At 49.7% G+C, this 15,900-nt stretch overlaps 1 protein-coding gene across 1 annotated transcript in view; it reads right to left on the bottom strand.

Moving 5' to 3' along the window:
* The window catches only part of LOC102939244 (complement C3), a 56,550-nt gene that overhangs the window by 23,064 nt on the left and 17,586 nt on the right, over positions 1 to 15,900 (bottom strand). The window contains exons 11-23 of the mRNA XM_037888055.2: positions 13,860 to 14,006; positions 12,922 to 13,134; positions 11,491 to 11,685; positions 10,444 to 10,605; positions 7,194 to 7,323; positions 6,385 to 6,456; positions 5,319 to 5,519; positions 4,596 to 4,707; positions 3,633 to 3,718; positions 3,312 to 3,451; positions 2,356 to 2,568; positions 1,287 to 1,353; positions 705 to 791 (exon numbers count right to left, since the gene is read on the bottom strand). Of these exons, the coding sequence (XP_037743983.1) occupies positions 705 to 791; positions 1,287 to 1,353; positions 2,356 to 2,568; positions 3,312 to 3,451; positions 3,633 to 3,718; positions 4,596 to 4,707; positions 5,319 to 5,519; positions 6,385 to 6,456; positions 7,194 to 7,323; positions 10,444 to 10,605; positions 11,491 to 11,685; positions 12,922 to 13,134; positions 13,860 to 14,006 (1,825 nt within the window). The remainder of the gene's footprint in view (positions 1 to 704; positions 792 to 1,286; positions 1,354 to 2,355; positions 2,569 to 3,311; positions 3,452 to 3,632; positions 3,719 to 4,595; positions 4,708 to 5,318; positions 5,520 to 6,384; positions 6,457 to 7,193; positions 7,324 to 10,443; positions 10,606 to 11,490; positions 11,686 to 12,921; positions 13,135 to 13,859; positions 14,007 to 15,900) is intronic.

Genomic DNA, 15,900 nt, shown 5'->3' with positions numbered 1-15,900 from the left:
AGAGAGCAGGTGGGGACAGAGAGACAGACAGACCTCTCTGCAGGCAGTGGCGGATTGAGAGCTCAATCCATGGGCTGAGCACACCCAAAGTCCATGAAGGTCAGATCCTAACCCAGCAACAATTGATCTGGGTCCTGTGTGCTGACAAGGTCCCCCGCACTACTCTGAGCATTTCTCACCAATCCCTCTTAGGCTACTTCACTCCAGCCCTGCCAGCGGTGGGGATAGAACCTGGACACTCCTATTCTGAAAGCAACAGCCCTTGCTGGTTGAGCTAAATGGGGGCAAAGGAAGGGCTATTATCCACATTTTCCAGATGGGGAGCTGAAGCTCAGACAGGCTAAGGGAGCTGCCTGAAGTCATCAGGGACGTCTGTGGAAGAGCAAGGTCTTGAACTCAGGTTTCCCAAATACTAAGCTAGGGCTCAAACCACTAGGCCATCCTGTCCAAAGACATAGGCTACTCTCTGGGTGCTCCTTATTTCTGAGCACCTGTCTCTCCTCTGAGCACCTTGTTTAGCCTCATGCCAACAATGACTTTGATGTATCTTGACCATTAATGCTCGATAGTGCACGTAGACAGTTGTAACAGAACCAAGTGGGTAATCGGTCTACCTCCTGCGAGTGTGACTACCAGAAAGGAATTCATTGCTCCCTTCACTCTGTTTCTAAAGCATAAAACTCTTTCAGATCAGAGGCTCTTGCCTTGGATGCTGACTTTGGTCTCCGATTCTGTGTCTGGAACAATGTCTTCTATCTCTGCCGCTTGCACCCTCTCTTCCTGGACTCCCCCTGAAAAGGAAGGACGAGGAGAAGACAGTGAAATGCCATCCGTCCAGCTGGCTGAGCTTTGCTGCCGGTTCTTGAGTAATAGTCTAAAACATTCAGAGAACCCTGCACAATCCACTGATGTGTTAGGGCAAAGGGAGGGAGGGGGCAGCTGAGATGGGAATCAGGAAGCTGTGAATACGGGGCAGGCAGAGGTGGCTGCTTTTCAGTGGCAGCTGAATTGCTCTGCATATTGCTGATTCCAGTCTTCCGTGATGAGCCTGATTTTGACCTCCATCTCAGCCAACATGAAACCAATCCTTCTGAAATCTCCCACGCATTATCGGATGCCAGGGTAGAATTTTTCAGGGAAGTTTGCTGCAGATTCGATTATATGTTTGGGTTAGATACAAGGGCTCCAAAAACAGAGATGGCCTCACTTAGATATAGATTGTGGAATTCTTTGAGACCTTCAGGATGAAAGGCGCCACGTAAAGGCAAAGCAGTGCAGCTACTCACCTGCTCCTTTCTTGGATGGATCCAATACGACAGATGTAATTGTTTTGGTCATCCTCATCCCTTCAGGCTAGACAGGAATGACAAGAGCATAGTAAGCACAGTAGCGCTCAGAGACAATGAAGAGCAGTAGGAAAAGGTGAGCAACTTGCTGATCTTGTGATCAGCGTGAATCAGCAGTGGCTCCACTGGAAGTCAGCGGTCAAGTGAAACTGAGATCAGGCTCCGACCCAATAAGTCTGGAATCTGACCTTAACTTCAGGTAGCGTCCCCTTTTGTTTTGGATCCTGGTTAGGATGCATCCAAGAAGTCCCTAGGCCAAATTCATCCTTAGCATAATACCACTGATTCCAGCACAGATGAACGGCAGGAATTTTTTGCCAGAAGCTGGGAATGAGTGACAGGGAATGGATAACTTGATGATTACCTGTTTTGTTCATTCCCTCTGGGGCACCTGGCAATAGCCACTGTCGGAAGACAGGATACTGGGCTAGATGGACCTTTGGTCTGACCCAGTATGGCCGTTCTTATGTTCTTATGGACCTGGCCAACAGAGTCTGGCAGGGCGAGGAAGTGAGAAGCTCAATTTGTGCCATCGTTGCTCTGTGACCTCCCTGAAGGACTTTTCTACTCCCTGATCTTCAGTGGAGGATCTTCCTCTCACCCAGCCTAGCAGTGGTCTCCTGGGGCAGGCCAACGGGACACCCTTCACAACCCACCAATGCTGCTCCTTTGCTTGGCTCTCTCTGCTGAGTGAGATGAGGTTCTCCCTGGGTGCACTGAATCTGCATTGATTCCAGCACCCGCTGGTCCAAGGAGCAAGACCCTGGGCCTGAGGAACTGAACCTAGGTCTTTTATGTGAAGACTCAGAGGATCGAGTGCAAGATAACCAGGCCAGCCCCAGCCCTGCTGTATTTGCCACAGAGGAGGGGAGGAAGTGGGATGAGGATAGAGATGCAAGGTGTTAATTTAACAGGTTAAATTAACAGCACGGATTCTAGAAGCCAGACAATCTGGCCTCCAGCCTCTTGCCCTCCAGCAGACATCACATCCCCATCACCTGATACCTACCACAACCTTCAGTTTCTTCTTCACACCATCAGACACAAAACTGCCCCACACCGCTGCCTTGACCTCAATGTCGTGAGATCCCAGCTGCAACGGGACGATCACTAATGGCACGGCCAGGGAGGACTTGGCTTTGATGTCAAGGATCTGCCGGTATTTAGCCTTGGAAGTGGATGCGCTGCAGAAAACTGGGTTGTACAGCAGCTCTAGCCGGACCTGAGAAGAGAACAGAGATTCGTGAACAGGCAGTCTGCACATCATGACATTGTAGGGCACTGATCCAAAACATACCCTCTGACTGGAGTTTGCCTTTAATCTTAATAAACAACAGACAGGACTGTACTTATAAAGCATATGACTGTATCCTGACCTCCTTCCTGAGAGGCCCTTCAGGACTGCCCCCCTCCCAGTCCTGTCCTGCCTCAGAGAGGACCTCAGTCTGTGGTGTTCCTGAGTGGAAGTAATGAGACCCACCTGGTCTGGCTACCGGTGTGAGTCAACAGAAAGCTCCAAACCTGGTACCCACTCACAGATTTGAGGCCCAGGCAGAGAAGAGCAGCAGCCAGAAGGGTATTTTTTTATCTCCCTCTATATCATGCAATCTTGCTAGAACCTGGGAATAGCAACAGGGGATGGATCGCTTGATGATTACTTATTCTGTTCATTCCCTCTGAAGCACCTGGCATTGGTCGCTGTCAGAAGACAGGATACTGGGCTAGATGGACCATTGATCTGACCCAGTATGGCTGCTCTTATGGTCTTAACTGGGTGGATTCCATAGCCCTGATCCTGCAAGGTGCTGAGCACCCAACAAGGTCAATGGGAGACAAGGGTGTCCAGCCCCAAAGGGATCAGGCCCTAGAAGAACAAGCCTTCCACAATTTTGTGTTGGTTTGGCTGTCTGTCAAAGACTTGACACCTCAGGTCAATTGCAGAGCCCCATGAGGCAGTGAGCTTACCTTAATTTCGTGTTCCCGATAGTTGTAGAGAACAGCCCGGATTTCCACCTGCTCATTCCTCACTACAGAGTAGGGCAGCCGGAGATCGATGAAAAAATCTTTCATTACTGTTATCTCATAGGGGTCAGCCACACAGAGCCCTGCAATGGGGAAAGACCCAGGGTCAGAGACAGGGGGGCTTATACTTTAGTCCTGAAATGTGTCTGCTGTCTCCTCGATTGTTCCATCTGACTGTGACATTTCCAAGGCCCATTGTGGCCTGGGGTCTTTTCCCCATTAGCTTTTCTGCCTGTTGTCTGGAGAGCTCGTGGTGTTCCTCACCTTTGGTCTCTGAAAGGCTCACAGCCAGGACTTCCCAGGTGGTGATGGAATCCTTCAGGAAAATAGGCACTGTCTTGGAAGAAATTCTACATGGAAAGAGAAAGACAGAGTCTTTTACAGAAGGATGGAGCTAGGACTCATGGACATTCCCCAACTAAAGGTGTAGATCCTCCTATCTTAGGACTGAGGTCCATGGTAAAGCCTTCACCCACCCCCTGAACTATAGAGCCATCTTTGGGGAGGAATTCACGGTCCACGTTCTGCACTAGCCAGAGGACACAACCTGTTTTAAAGCTCTCAAGGGTAGGGATATTAATTCTAGTGTCCCGGTCTAATCCAAGGAGGGGAATTGTATTCCATTCCAGTGGAGAGGGGCCTGGCCCAGCACTTCATTTACCAATTTAACCCCCCCCCCCCCCCCCAAAAAAGTTCTGCCATCCAATTAGAAAGCACCGTCAATATCATGTGACTCAGCAACCTAATAACACATCCTGCATAACAAACAGAAATGAGGAACGGTTCCCGAACAGGAGAAAAGGCTAACGCTATACAGCCAGACACCTACATCCATATTCCAGCACCTAAATCAGCAGCCTGGTTTTTCATTAGGGCTGGAGCCAGGGGATACCACTGGCTGCTCAGTGCCTCTGGAAGTCGGGCCAGTTCTTTTATGTACGTAAATATGGGCTCAAAACTGGAGAAACTGAATGAAATTCTCTGGTCTCTGTTATACAGAAGGTGAGACTAGATGATCTAAGGGCCCTTCTCACTTTAAAATGTAGGAGTGATTCTATGAATATGGATCAGCTGCTGAATGCTGGCCCTAAATCATGACAAATTCTTCAGCCGGCTCCACTGGGGATCTTGTTGGTGGAGAGATACTGACTTCAGTGGGAGCTACACCATACCACGTCTGAATGTGGCCCTTTGATGAATGGGAGTGGTACGGCCACATGCTCTTACCCCAGTTCATTTGGTCGCTCAGTCAGCTGCTCCACTTGCCACAGCCAGCTCTCTGGAAACTGGCTCCTTGAGGTGATATCTTCGTCAGACATGAAATCTTCATCCAAGTCACCTGGGAAATCAAATCACAGACCATCTGGCTCTGCTGGGATCTTGATTGGGATGGGGCAAACCTGAAAGGATTCGGGGGTTGGCCTGCTCTAGAAATGACCTGAAAGCATCCGTGATTTGACCTACGTTGCCAAGTTTAGATGCAGCCAGCCCAGAAAAGCATGAATTGGAGTTTGGCTTCTTCTCCTCTCCGTGCCTGCCTTGCTGTTTCCCCATGAGCTAGCCTTTTCTGGGCTCCTATAACACTGGTATAAGCCACTGGCTCAGTGCTATATGTGCGCCCTCTAGTGGATTTTCTGCAAAGGGTAAGAGCCTACTACTATTCCTAGCTAGGAGAGTACCCCTTTAGCTCAAGTGGTAGAGGACTGTGCTTTAGAAACAAAAGTTAAACCTCGGTGGCGACCTATGAAGAGGTTATTACCCTGACTCATCTGGGTCTCCATATCAACATGGTGCAACACTAACAGGATTGCTGCCACTGCATTCATGTTCATCTCCTACCTGGGGGAATCTGTGAACATGGGCAGGGTTGGTTCATGTGGCATGGTCTTATTTCTCTAACAATTCCCCCAGCCTTGCTCCTCTGAGTGACATTGAAACCCTAGTACTTGCTTCTTGCAAGTTCCAGGTGGAGCTCCCGTTGCATCTTGTCCCGTATGGTCTTGATATGATTGCAGCAGTCAAGGAAGGTCTTCTTGCATTCATCCGTATCCAGGATGTACCCAGCCCTCTTCTCGCAGCTGTGCCCCATGGGGTTCTCGTACATCCCATCTTCACAGCATTTCTTCAGCTTCCGATCGTGGTACTCCGCCGCTGAAATGTAAAAGCCAGAAGGTCATTCCTACCAAGCTTCTTCTAGTCCCCTCTCTCTCTCTCTCTCTCATATTAATTTACTACTAGACATGGCCAAAGAAGGAACATAGGAACTAGCACTCTGCTCTGTCTAATCCAGTATCTTGTCTCTAACAGTCACTAGCACCAGCAGCTTCAGAGAAAGGTGCAAGAAACCCCACAGTGGAATAACCTACCCACAGAGAAGTTTCTTCCTGACCCCAGTTAGAGGTTGGCTCATTCCCTGAAGCATGAGGATGTATAGCTCTTCTTTAAAAATCCTATCCTATGGAATGGTGAACATCTCTTCCTTTTCCATGTAAATGGCTCATCCTTTTTTTGAATCCTGCTAGGCTCTTGGCCTCAGTACAATCCTGTGATGGTGAGTACTGTGGGTTAATTATGCATTGTGTATGAAAATAGTTCCTTTTATAAATTCTTAATAAGAAACCATTCAGTTGGGTTGAGTGTCTCCTTGTGCTTAAATGGGTAATTAACAATGTTCCTGTTGTTATTTGAATTGTAGTAGCACTTTGGGTCCACAGTCATGGCCCAAACCCCCACTGTGTTGGGTGCTGTACCAACACAGAACAGAGAGACGGTCCGTGCCCCAAAGAGCAATTTACCATTCATTATTTTCTACACCTCTATCGCATCCCCTCTATAAATTGACCAGTTCCAATTTCTCCTCATATGGAAGTCTATCCTGACTCCCCCGTCTCCTGTTACAGGAAATGCAGCTGGCAGGAGGCTGTAGCAGGGTGAAACTGGTCATGTAAGGGAATCACATTTCTGATTTGCATGCTTGCTTTGATCAAGGATAGCAAATCCCCTGATTAGTACCTACTTTTGATTGCCTTATACTCAATGAGCTGAACGGAGCGACGCCGGCGTTTTGCTGGCTGGGGACACTCTGGATCTGCAGAAGGAAGTGAGAAACACAAAATAAAAACCCACCCACTGAGTGAGGCCCTCCACTCAAATTGATGCCATTTCTCTGTCTGGATGTAACATGGTATCATTTGAACACCGCATCCAGTCAGTTCCCAAATTTCTGAAAATGGTCTAGGCCTCAATGAGCGGAACCCCGTTGATTTAGGGGCAAACCAGAAAAGCCAGTTTGGCACTTAACATATTGCTCCTTCCTGTCTGGCTGGGAGCCACATAAGAGCTGTTGGGCAGATGCTCAGCCAGCCAGGGCAACCAGAAGGAGAGGAGAGTGAAGGAGGCTTCATTCCTCCCTCCCTCCTCGTGTGCTGCCCCCAAAAGCTTGCAGCCTGGGGCAGAGAGAGCAGAGAGAAGCACCAGCCATCTGCCCATCTCTTCCTGGCCACGGGGGAGAAAGATACTTTGGAAGAGGGAGAAACCCAGTGGACTAGCAGAGAAGGTCTTTGAATCCCCACCTCAGAACCACCCCATTCTTAAAATTAATCCCTCTTTTAATAGGTGGGGGGCCAGTGGGAATTCAGGATCTTATTCTCATCCCCCATGCTAACCCCAGCATTTCCATTCCTAGGCCGTTCCAGTGGGATTTGCCATGCTAGACTGATGTCCCTACCCCCGGCTCATGCCGTAGGTTACTATGCCTTGCTTTGCTGATTCTTTCTTCCCTTCCAACATTGCTCATGGCGACCGTTCAGCTCTATAGAGTGATACCTGTTCTCTGGGCTGTGGAAATCCTATTGCTCGTCTCCAGGGCCAGTCCAGCATCCGTAAATACCCCCAGATTGTTCTTTCCACTGCCAGCTGTACAGCCAATGTCACTCTTCTCCACAGAGTCCCAGATCTGTGAGGCGCAAATACAAAGGTTGAGAGATTATTGTTAACAATGACACTTCCCATTTATATGGTGCCATCCAGCATGATCCCAAAGCCTTATACGGGCTGTGAGCCGGATTCTGGTCTCAGGTACAATCGCGCAATCTGGAGTAACTCCACTGACTTCCTTTGACTTGCTCTGTGTTTGCAGCAGTGTAAATGAAAGCAAAATCTGAGACGTAAGTAAAGTATTTATTGCAACTCAATCCCCACGGAAATGCGTCCGCCTCTGGGATGGAGCACAACAGCCATTCTGCCCCAGCAACACAACCGATTTTAGGAGGAGAAAGAGAGAATTATGCAGCCAGTTGAACCCAGACAGCAGAGGATGTTAGGCAGAGAGAAATCAAATACCCAAGTTAGAATTCAGCCAGCGCGCCCGGGCCCTGACCCTTGTGGAAAGAGTCACAGGACATTTAATGACCAGAACCTCTGTTTGATATGTCAGCTGAGAAATGGCACTTTCAGTACCGTTGCGTCCCCTAAAACCTTGATAGGGCCCGGGGATCAGTGCTGACTCAGAAGAAAGCGCTCCCTCTTTTCAGTCACTAACACTTTTTTCCCTACAGCACAGCAACCACGAATGTTGCACGGGGACATTGGGTTCAGCACTGACTGGGAGGGGACAGCACCCCAGGCTGAGCCCCCGTTCCACTCAATGCAGCACAGCGCCCCCCTGGCGCCGCACTGGGGCATTGGGTTCAGCTCTGACTGGGAGGGGACAGCACCCCACGCTGAGCCCCCGTTCCACTCAATGCAGCACAGCGCCCCCCTGGCGCCGCACTGGGGCATTGGGTTCAGCTCTGACTGGGAGGGGACAGCACCCCAGGCTGAGCCTCCGCTCCACTCAATGCAGCACAGCGCCCCCCTGGCGCCGCATTGGGGCATTGGGTTCAGCTCTGACTGGGAGGGGACAGCACCCCAGGCTGAGCCCCCGTTCCACTCCATGCAGCACAGCGCCCCCTGGCGCCGCATTGGGGCATTGGGTTCAGCTCTGACTGGGAGGGGACAGCGCCCCAGGCTGAGCCCCCGTTCCACTCAATGCAGCACAGCGCCCCCCTGGCGCCGCATTGGGGCATTGGGTTCAGCTCTGACTGGGAGGGGACAGCACCCCACGCTGAGCCCCCGTTCCACTCAATGCAGCACAGCGCCCCCCTGGCGCCGCACTGGGGCATTGGGTTCAGCTCTGACTGGGAGGGGACAGCACCCCAGGCTGAGCCTCCGCTCCACTCAATGCAGCACAGCGCCCCCCTGGCGCCGCATTGGGGCATTGGGTTCAGCTCTGACTGGGAGGGGACAGCACCTCAGGCTGAGCCCCCGTTCCACTCCATGCAGCACAGCGCCCCCTGGCGCCGCATTGGGGCATTGGGTTCAGCTCTGACTGGGAGGGGACAGCGCCCCAGGCTGAGCCCCCGTTCCACTCAATGCAGCACAGCGCCCCCTGGCGCCGCACTGGGGCATTGGGTTCAGCTCTGACTGGGAGGGGACAGCACCCCAGGCTGAGCTCCCGCTCCACTCAATGCAGCACAGCGCCCCCTAGCACTGCACTGGGGCATTGGGTTCAGCTCTGACTGGGGCCCCCTACTGAGCACACCACCACTCCCTGATGTACAGCACCACCATGAGCACTGGGGTGAGAACTACCTCTGAGGGGAGAGCGCCCCCTACTGCAACACCCACACAGTTCCCTAAAGCCCAGGACCATCTGGGTCATAGAATCATAGAATATCAGGGTTGGAAGGGACCTCAGGAGGTCATCTAGTCCAACCCCCTGCTCAAAGCAGGACCAATCCCCAATCAAATCATCCCAGCCAAGGCTTTGTCAAGCCTGACCTTAAAAACTTCCAAGGAAGGAGATTCTACCACCTCCCTAGGTAACGCATTCCAGTGTTTCACCACCCCCTCAGTGAAAAAGTTTTTCCTAATATCCAACCTAAACCTCCCCCACTGCAACTTGAGACCATTACTCCTTGTCCTGTCCTCTTCTACCACTGAGAACAGTCTAGAACCATCCTCTCTGGAACCACCTCTCAGGTAGTTGAAAGTAGCTATCAAATCCCCCCTCATTCTTCTCTTCCGCAGACTAAACAATCCCAGTTCCCTCAGCCTCTCCTCATAAGTCATGTGTTCCAGACCCCTAATCATTTTTGTTGCCCTTCGGTGGACTCTCTCCAATTTATCCACGTCCTTCTTGTAGTGTGGGGCCCAAAACTGGACACAGTACTCCAGATGAGGCCTCACCAATGTCAAATAGAGGGGAACGATCACGTCCCTCGATCTGCTCGCTATGCCCCTACTTATACATCCCAAAATGCCATTGGCCTTCTTGGCAACAAGGGCACACTGCTGATTCATATCCAGCTTCTCGTCCACTGTAACCCCTAGGTCCTTTTCCGCAGAACTGCTGCCTAGCCATCCGGTCCCTAGTCTGTAGCTGTGCATTGGATTCTTCCGTCCTAAGTGCAGGACCCTGCACTTATCCTTATTGAACCGCATCAGGTTTCTTTTGGCCCAATCCTCCAATTTGTCTAGGTCCCTCTGTATCCTATCCCTGCCCTCCAGCGTATCTACCACTCCTCCCAGTTTAGTATCATCTGCAAATTTGCTGAGAGTGCAATCCACACCATCCTCCAGATCATTTATGAAGATATTGAACAAAACCGGCCCCAGGACCGACCCCTGGGGCACTCCACTTGACACCGGCTGCCAACTAGACATGGAGCCATTGATCACTACCCGTTGAGCCCGACAATCTAGCCAACTTTCTACCCACCTTATAGTGCATTCATCCAGCCCATACTTCTTTAACTGTCAACACTGTCCAAAGGGAGGGTGTCCTTTAGTGTGTCCAGAACAGCACTCCCTGCAGTACCCTGGGTTTCACTGGGTTTCCTCCCATCCAAGTACTCACCTGGCCCGGCCCAGCTCAGTTAAAGTACAGTGGAGCTCAAACCCCAAGCAGCAGGTTTGCAAACAAAAGGCTCACTTCGCTTTTCGCCATCTTGGAGCGTCAAGCAAGGATAAGAGCCGAGCTGCATTTCCCACTATAAAACATTACAAGTTACGACCAACATTTTTCATGCCCCACCTTAGATTGTGTAATTTTGTGTTTTTTGTTCAGAACGTAGACTCCTTTGTCCACGGCCACCAGGCCAACATAAGCTCTGTGGTCTCCTTCCAGCTTGAGTTTCATTGGAGTTCCCGGCTCATGGATTCTCCTGTCTTCGTTGGTGGCTCCTTTCACCACAAGCTGTATGAAAGACAGTGAAGGGAGAGGTTTTGATTTAAAGCAGAGAGAGCAGCTAAGAACCCGTCCTTTGCAAAACATAGGAGAAAAGGAGGTAAGACTTCATGTTCCTTGAGCATCCAAAAGCCAGGTTCTGATCTCAGGGGCAGCTGTGTAAATCTGGAGTAGCTCCACTGATTTCAGTGCTGTTACTCCATATTCATGCTGGTGTAAACTGAGAGCAGAATTGGACCCAATGTCCATGCAGTCCCTTTGTTCCAGCCATGATGGAAAGGTGACTTTGTCCCTCAGGCAGCCCTGAGAAATTTACAAGTACGTTTGAACTGTAATAGATCTGCTCCATGGGCCCGATTCTGATCTCACACTGGTGTAAATCAGGAGCAATTAACTGGAGTTACAGCAGCGTAGCATTGTAGTTACATTATAGTCAGGTCCCCTATAGGTATTTGGAGTCACATCTGTTGAAGAACCAGCCCAGCCCTGGGAGACGGAGCTGGAATCAATTCTGACTGCCACATCATCAGCAAAATGGCTAATTATGGTGCAGATACAAAGCCAGATACTCAGCTGGCGCAAGTCAGTACAGCTCCATCCACTTCAATCCACGGAGTCTTTATTGCTGAGCTAGAAGGAACTATAGCTTGACTCCCAGATCCTACAGTGGGTTGACAGCAGTGGCTTGTGGGGGCTGGGGAACTTCTTTGTGCATGTAAACTGGTCAAATCTGATCTAGAATTTGCTGGGAGACAGTCAATGAGAAGCCCCACGGTGTCATTTTTAGAGTCCCTTTTGAGAGTCAGTCAGCACTTTCAGGCTAGGAAAAAGTCCCTCATAATGACACCTTCATAGGAATTAACACGTGGAAGGCCAACTTGAATATCAACCTACCGTTCCCATGCAAGTGTCCTTGATGTCCAGCCAGACCGAGTCTGCTACAATCTCCGAATTTCCTACTTGGTAGTAAGCCACGATGCGGAATGAAGGGATGAGGTCTGGAGTGATGGGCAGGGACATGGTCACCAGATTTTGTCCCTGCTGCCTGGCCTGTCTCCCTACCTGAATGATCTTCCCTTTATTCAGGATCTAACAGGGAAACATGAGATGTGGATTGTTAAAGGACACAAGGTTAACACAATGGGTCATTCAGATCCCATGAATCTTCCCATCTACCTGTTTTCTACTACTAAGAGATGGTCACTTGCAACTTTTCAAATGGGCATTTACATCTGAGCGGAGAGAGGAAAATAAGCTAAAATCCATGTGTTGCAGGAATAGGCTGTAGAGGCAGTGGTGCTAATATTCACCAAATCTGATTCCCAAATCTGAATATTGTTTGTTTCACCAACAGAGACCACCCCTCCTTTCCCCCATCCCACTCACCAACTACACTTCATATCCATGCAACATGGCAACTTTATTATTTGGTTTGTCCAGCTCTAAAACCAACAGAGTGGACCTACTACTCTGCGTTGAAAAAGTAGCCGTGAAATCTAGTGTTTAGAGCAGGGAACTGAGACCTGGGACTCCTGGGTTCCATCCCCAGCTTTAAGAGGAAATATGCTCCAGTGAGTACATGGGGAGGAGTCAGGACTCCTGGTTCCATCTGCAGGTCCAAGAGGAAGTATGGTTTAGTAGCGAGTGCAGAGGGGTGGTTGTTAGGACTCCTGGGTTCTATCTCCAGCTCCTGGAGGAAGTTGGCTTTATTGATTATCACAGGGCCCGGAGTCAGTAACCAGAAGTTGATAAGAGGTTGTCCCCATGACTGACTTTATTTCATTCACACTGTGACAAGGTGCTGGGCAAAGGGTTGCAGCTTCAGCCCTCTGTCACGCCCGCTTCTCTTTAGGGGAACAAATTAGAGCGGGCTGGAGGTAACCTGGCCCTAGTTGGAGAGGCAGAGACAGCTGCTACCTAATTAGCCTGTGGCTGCACAAAAGCCTCAGGGGAAGGAAGCCAGGGGAGAGCAGGAGAAAAGGAAAAAGGCAGGGAATGAAAGCAGGGAAGTAGCTTTCCCTCCCTCCTGCCTGCAGACGGTGAAGGGTTACTTGTACATGTTGAAATGGTGGTGGGAACAAGCCTGAGAATAAAGTGCACCAGTGGTTACTAAACCCAGCGTCTCAGAGTGACTTTGTGAATCTAGCAGAAGCCAAGGGGGCCCTACCACACTATGCTACATACACAATCAATATACTGCCTGACTGGGAAGAATTCTCTGCTACAGGTTCTCCTTACATGCAGTGGGAATATTAAAGGGCAGGTGGAAACTCAGATAATGCCTAAGTTCCAGGAGATCCCAATACCCAGGGACACAGCACTTACTATGTAGGTGAAATATTTGATCTGATTCAGAACAGCTAGCTTGTTGCTCTTCAGGTGGAAATTCACAGGTAAGTTGTCTCCAGGTTTGAGCTCAGAAGCTGTCACCGCCAGATGGAGATAGTTTTCAGACTGTGCTTGGGACTGATAGGCTTCAGCCACCATGGACTTAGAAGCCTGGCGGTTTGCTGGGAGGTTGGGATGGGCAGTTTTTACCTGCAGGGGAGGTGGAGATAAAATCTTAGTTGAATCTGGGAGTGAGCTTAGGGTCTATAGCCTCTCACGCTGGGTCACGCTGTGAGCAATAGCAAAGGAAGCTCCCCTGAGATGCCATTGTTGGTGGATTCTGCTGCTAACAGCCATTCTAGGCATGACACCTCAGAGAAACGCCAAATGCCACTTTTAATTGGCCCGTCACTTCAGCACAGTCCTGCTGGGACTCCAGATTTCTGGACTGTAAGAGAACATGTCTCTGAACAGAGGAAACTGTCTTGCCCCTTGCAAGATGAATATGAAGAAGGACTCTCTCCTGAAGCGGCTGGACACAGATAGCTCCAGTGTTCTCTCGGGCTTTATAGTTTGAGCCTGGTGTCACCTCACAGGGTCTTCACGCTAAGGAGCCATGAGCTGTCTACAGGCCTCCTTTGCTGCATGGTGGGTGGCAAGGGGACTAATCGGGACCTCTTTATGCCCACGTCAATGTTTTCTGGGATCTCTTCTGGCCCCACAATAGAGCACTGGTTACATGGTGATTGGAGCATCTCCAAAACCCAATGGCATACAGGAAACTGACCCCAGGTGCAGATGGAATGCACAGAGTTCAGTTATCCTCCTGCTCAGTGCATGAGAGGGGAGTGAATGCCGCCAACAGGGCATTTCCCTCTGGGTGCGTATAGTACATATAGTACTTAGCCCAGCCTCAGTGGTAGAAGGTTACTCACCGTGATGGGAACCTGCTGCTTATTCCCAGGCATGTTTATAATCAGCTTGGCAGTTCCATCTCCCTGGGTCGACCCAGCCGACTGGAATCCTTCGGCCTGTACTTGGACACGAGGGGCTGGGGAGCCATCAGGGTTTGTGACATAGACCTGAGGGGCACAATCAAAAAGGGATGCGTCGAATAAGGGATGCAGCGCTCCCTGCATCCTAACTTCAAATCAAATCGCATGTACGGCATCTCAGGTCCATAGCTTCAAAGGTATTTAGGTGCCTAACTTCCGTGGATTTCAATGGGAATTAAGCACCTAAATAACTTTCAGGAATGGGGCCTTAATGATCTGCTGTATCACACCACAAAATGCATACACATTTTAAAAAGTACAAACATAAAAAAATATAAAAACCACAATTTCAACCCTTCTCCTAAATTCAGTTTACACTTTTATAACACCCAACAAAACAATATACAAAAATTAAGAATAAATTAATTCATGTAGGCCAGAGAGGAAATTAATTTCATGCTAGTCTTTTCTCGTTTTGGCCCCAGGCAAATAAGGCAACTGCCAATCGAACCAAAACACGATCACTGCCAACAAATATTCTGCTTTTTGAGCCAAGATTGGAGATAGCCATTTATTTCTCAAGTGGCAATTAACACAGAGGAAGTGGATGGGAGTAGAGTTCATTGGAGGAGTCAGGCCAGTTAGTCAAGGCTTCCAAATATTGCTTGAATCTATGGATGCTCTTTAACTAAGGGAGCAGGGAGACATATTTGTTGCGCTAACATCTGTCGTGTCCAGTTATTTACAAATATCTTCAACTCTGAGGTTAATTAAAGTTTTCACACTCTGACTTAGGGCATGTCTAGGCTGCAGTTGTATGCACGCCATGCCTGCTGGCTGTGGTGCTCTGTCCCCCTCTAGTGGCACCTAGACCACTTAGCGATTAATGAGTCTACTACAGCCTTAGCTAAGTGCCATGTGGCTTTTAGCTCACGCAGTAGCGGCTCATGCATTTAGCTCCAGAGGCCCCAGGTTCGATCCTGGCCCCCGGCAGACCCTGGTCATGGGTGTTACACGGTCACAGGGTGATGGAAGCTAGTTCAGCGACGTCACCTAGAGCTCCAGTCCCACCCCGTGACTGCAGTCGAGACATACCCTTTGAGTGTTGACTGGACCTGGTTCTGAAAACCCTGAAGACTGCAGAGATCAATGGCCTTGCAAAAGCCAAGATACTTTAAAGGTTTAAATCTATTACGCTGTTGCAACAAACATAGCCTAGGGTGACCAGATGTCCTGATTTTATAGGGACAGTCCGAATATTTGAGGTTTTGTCTTATATAGGCCCCTATTACCCCCCACCCTCATCCCGATTTTTCAGACTTGCTGCAGCATGGGGAGTAGGTGGCCAGCCCTCTGTGGAGAAAGAAGTGGTTAGGGACTATTTAGAAAAGCTGGACATGCACAAGTCCATGGGGCCGGATGCGTTGCATCCAAGAGTGCTAAAGGAGTTGGCGGCTGTGATTGCAGAGCCATTGGCCATTATCTTCGAAAACTCGTGGCGAACGGGGGAAGTCCCAGACGACTGGAAAAAGGCTAATGTAGTGCCCATCTTTAAAAAAGGGAAGAAGGAGCATCCTGGGAACTACAGGCCAGTCAGCCTCACCTCAGTCCCCGGAAAAATCATGGAGCAGGTCCAAGAAATTGATTCAAGAAATCAATCCTGAAGCACTTATACGAGAGGAAAGTGATCAGGAACAGTCAGCATGGATTCACCAAGGGAAGGTCATGCCTGACTAATCTAATCGCCTTCTATGATGAGATAACTGGTTCTGTGCATGAAGGGAAAGCAGTGGATGTATTGTTTCTTGACTTTAGCAAAGCTTTTGATACGGTCTCCCACAGTATTCTTGTCAGCAAGTTAAAGAAGTATGGGCTGGATGAATGCACTATAAGGTGGGTAGAAAGTTGGCTAGATTGTCGGGCTCAACGGGTAGTGATCATTGGCTCCATGTCTAGTTGGCAGCCGGTATCAAGTGGAGTG

The sequence above is a fragment of the Chelonia mydas genome, chromosome 20 (assembly GCF_015237465.2).
Source record: "Chelonia mydas isolate rCheMyd1 chromosome 20, rCheMyd1.pri.v2, whole genome shotgun sequence".
NCBI lineage: Eukaryota > Metazoa > Chordata > Testudines > Cheloniidae > Chelonia > Chelonia mydas.
This window is presented reverse-complemented; position numbering and strand designations above follow the sequence as displayed.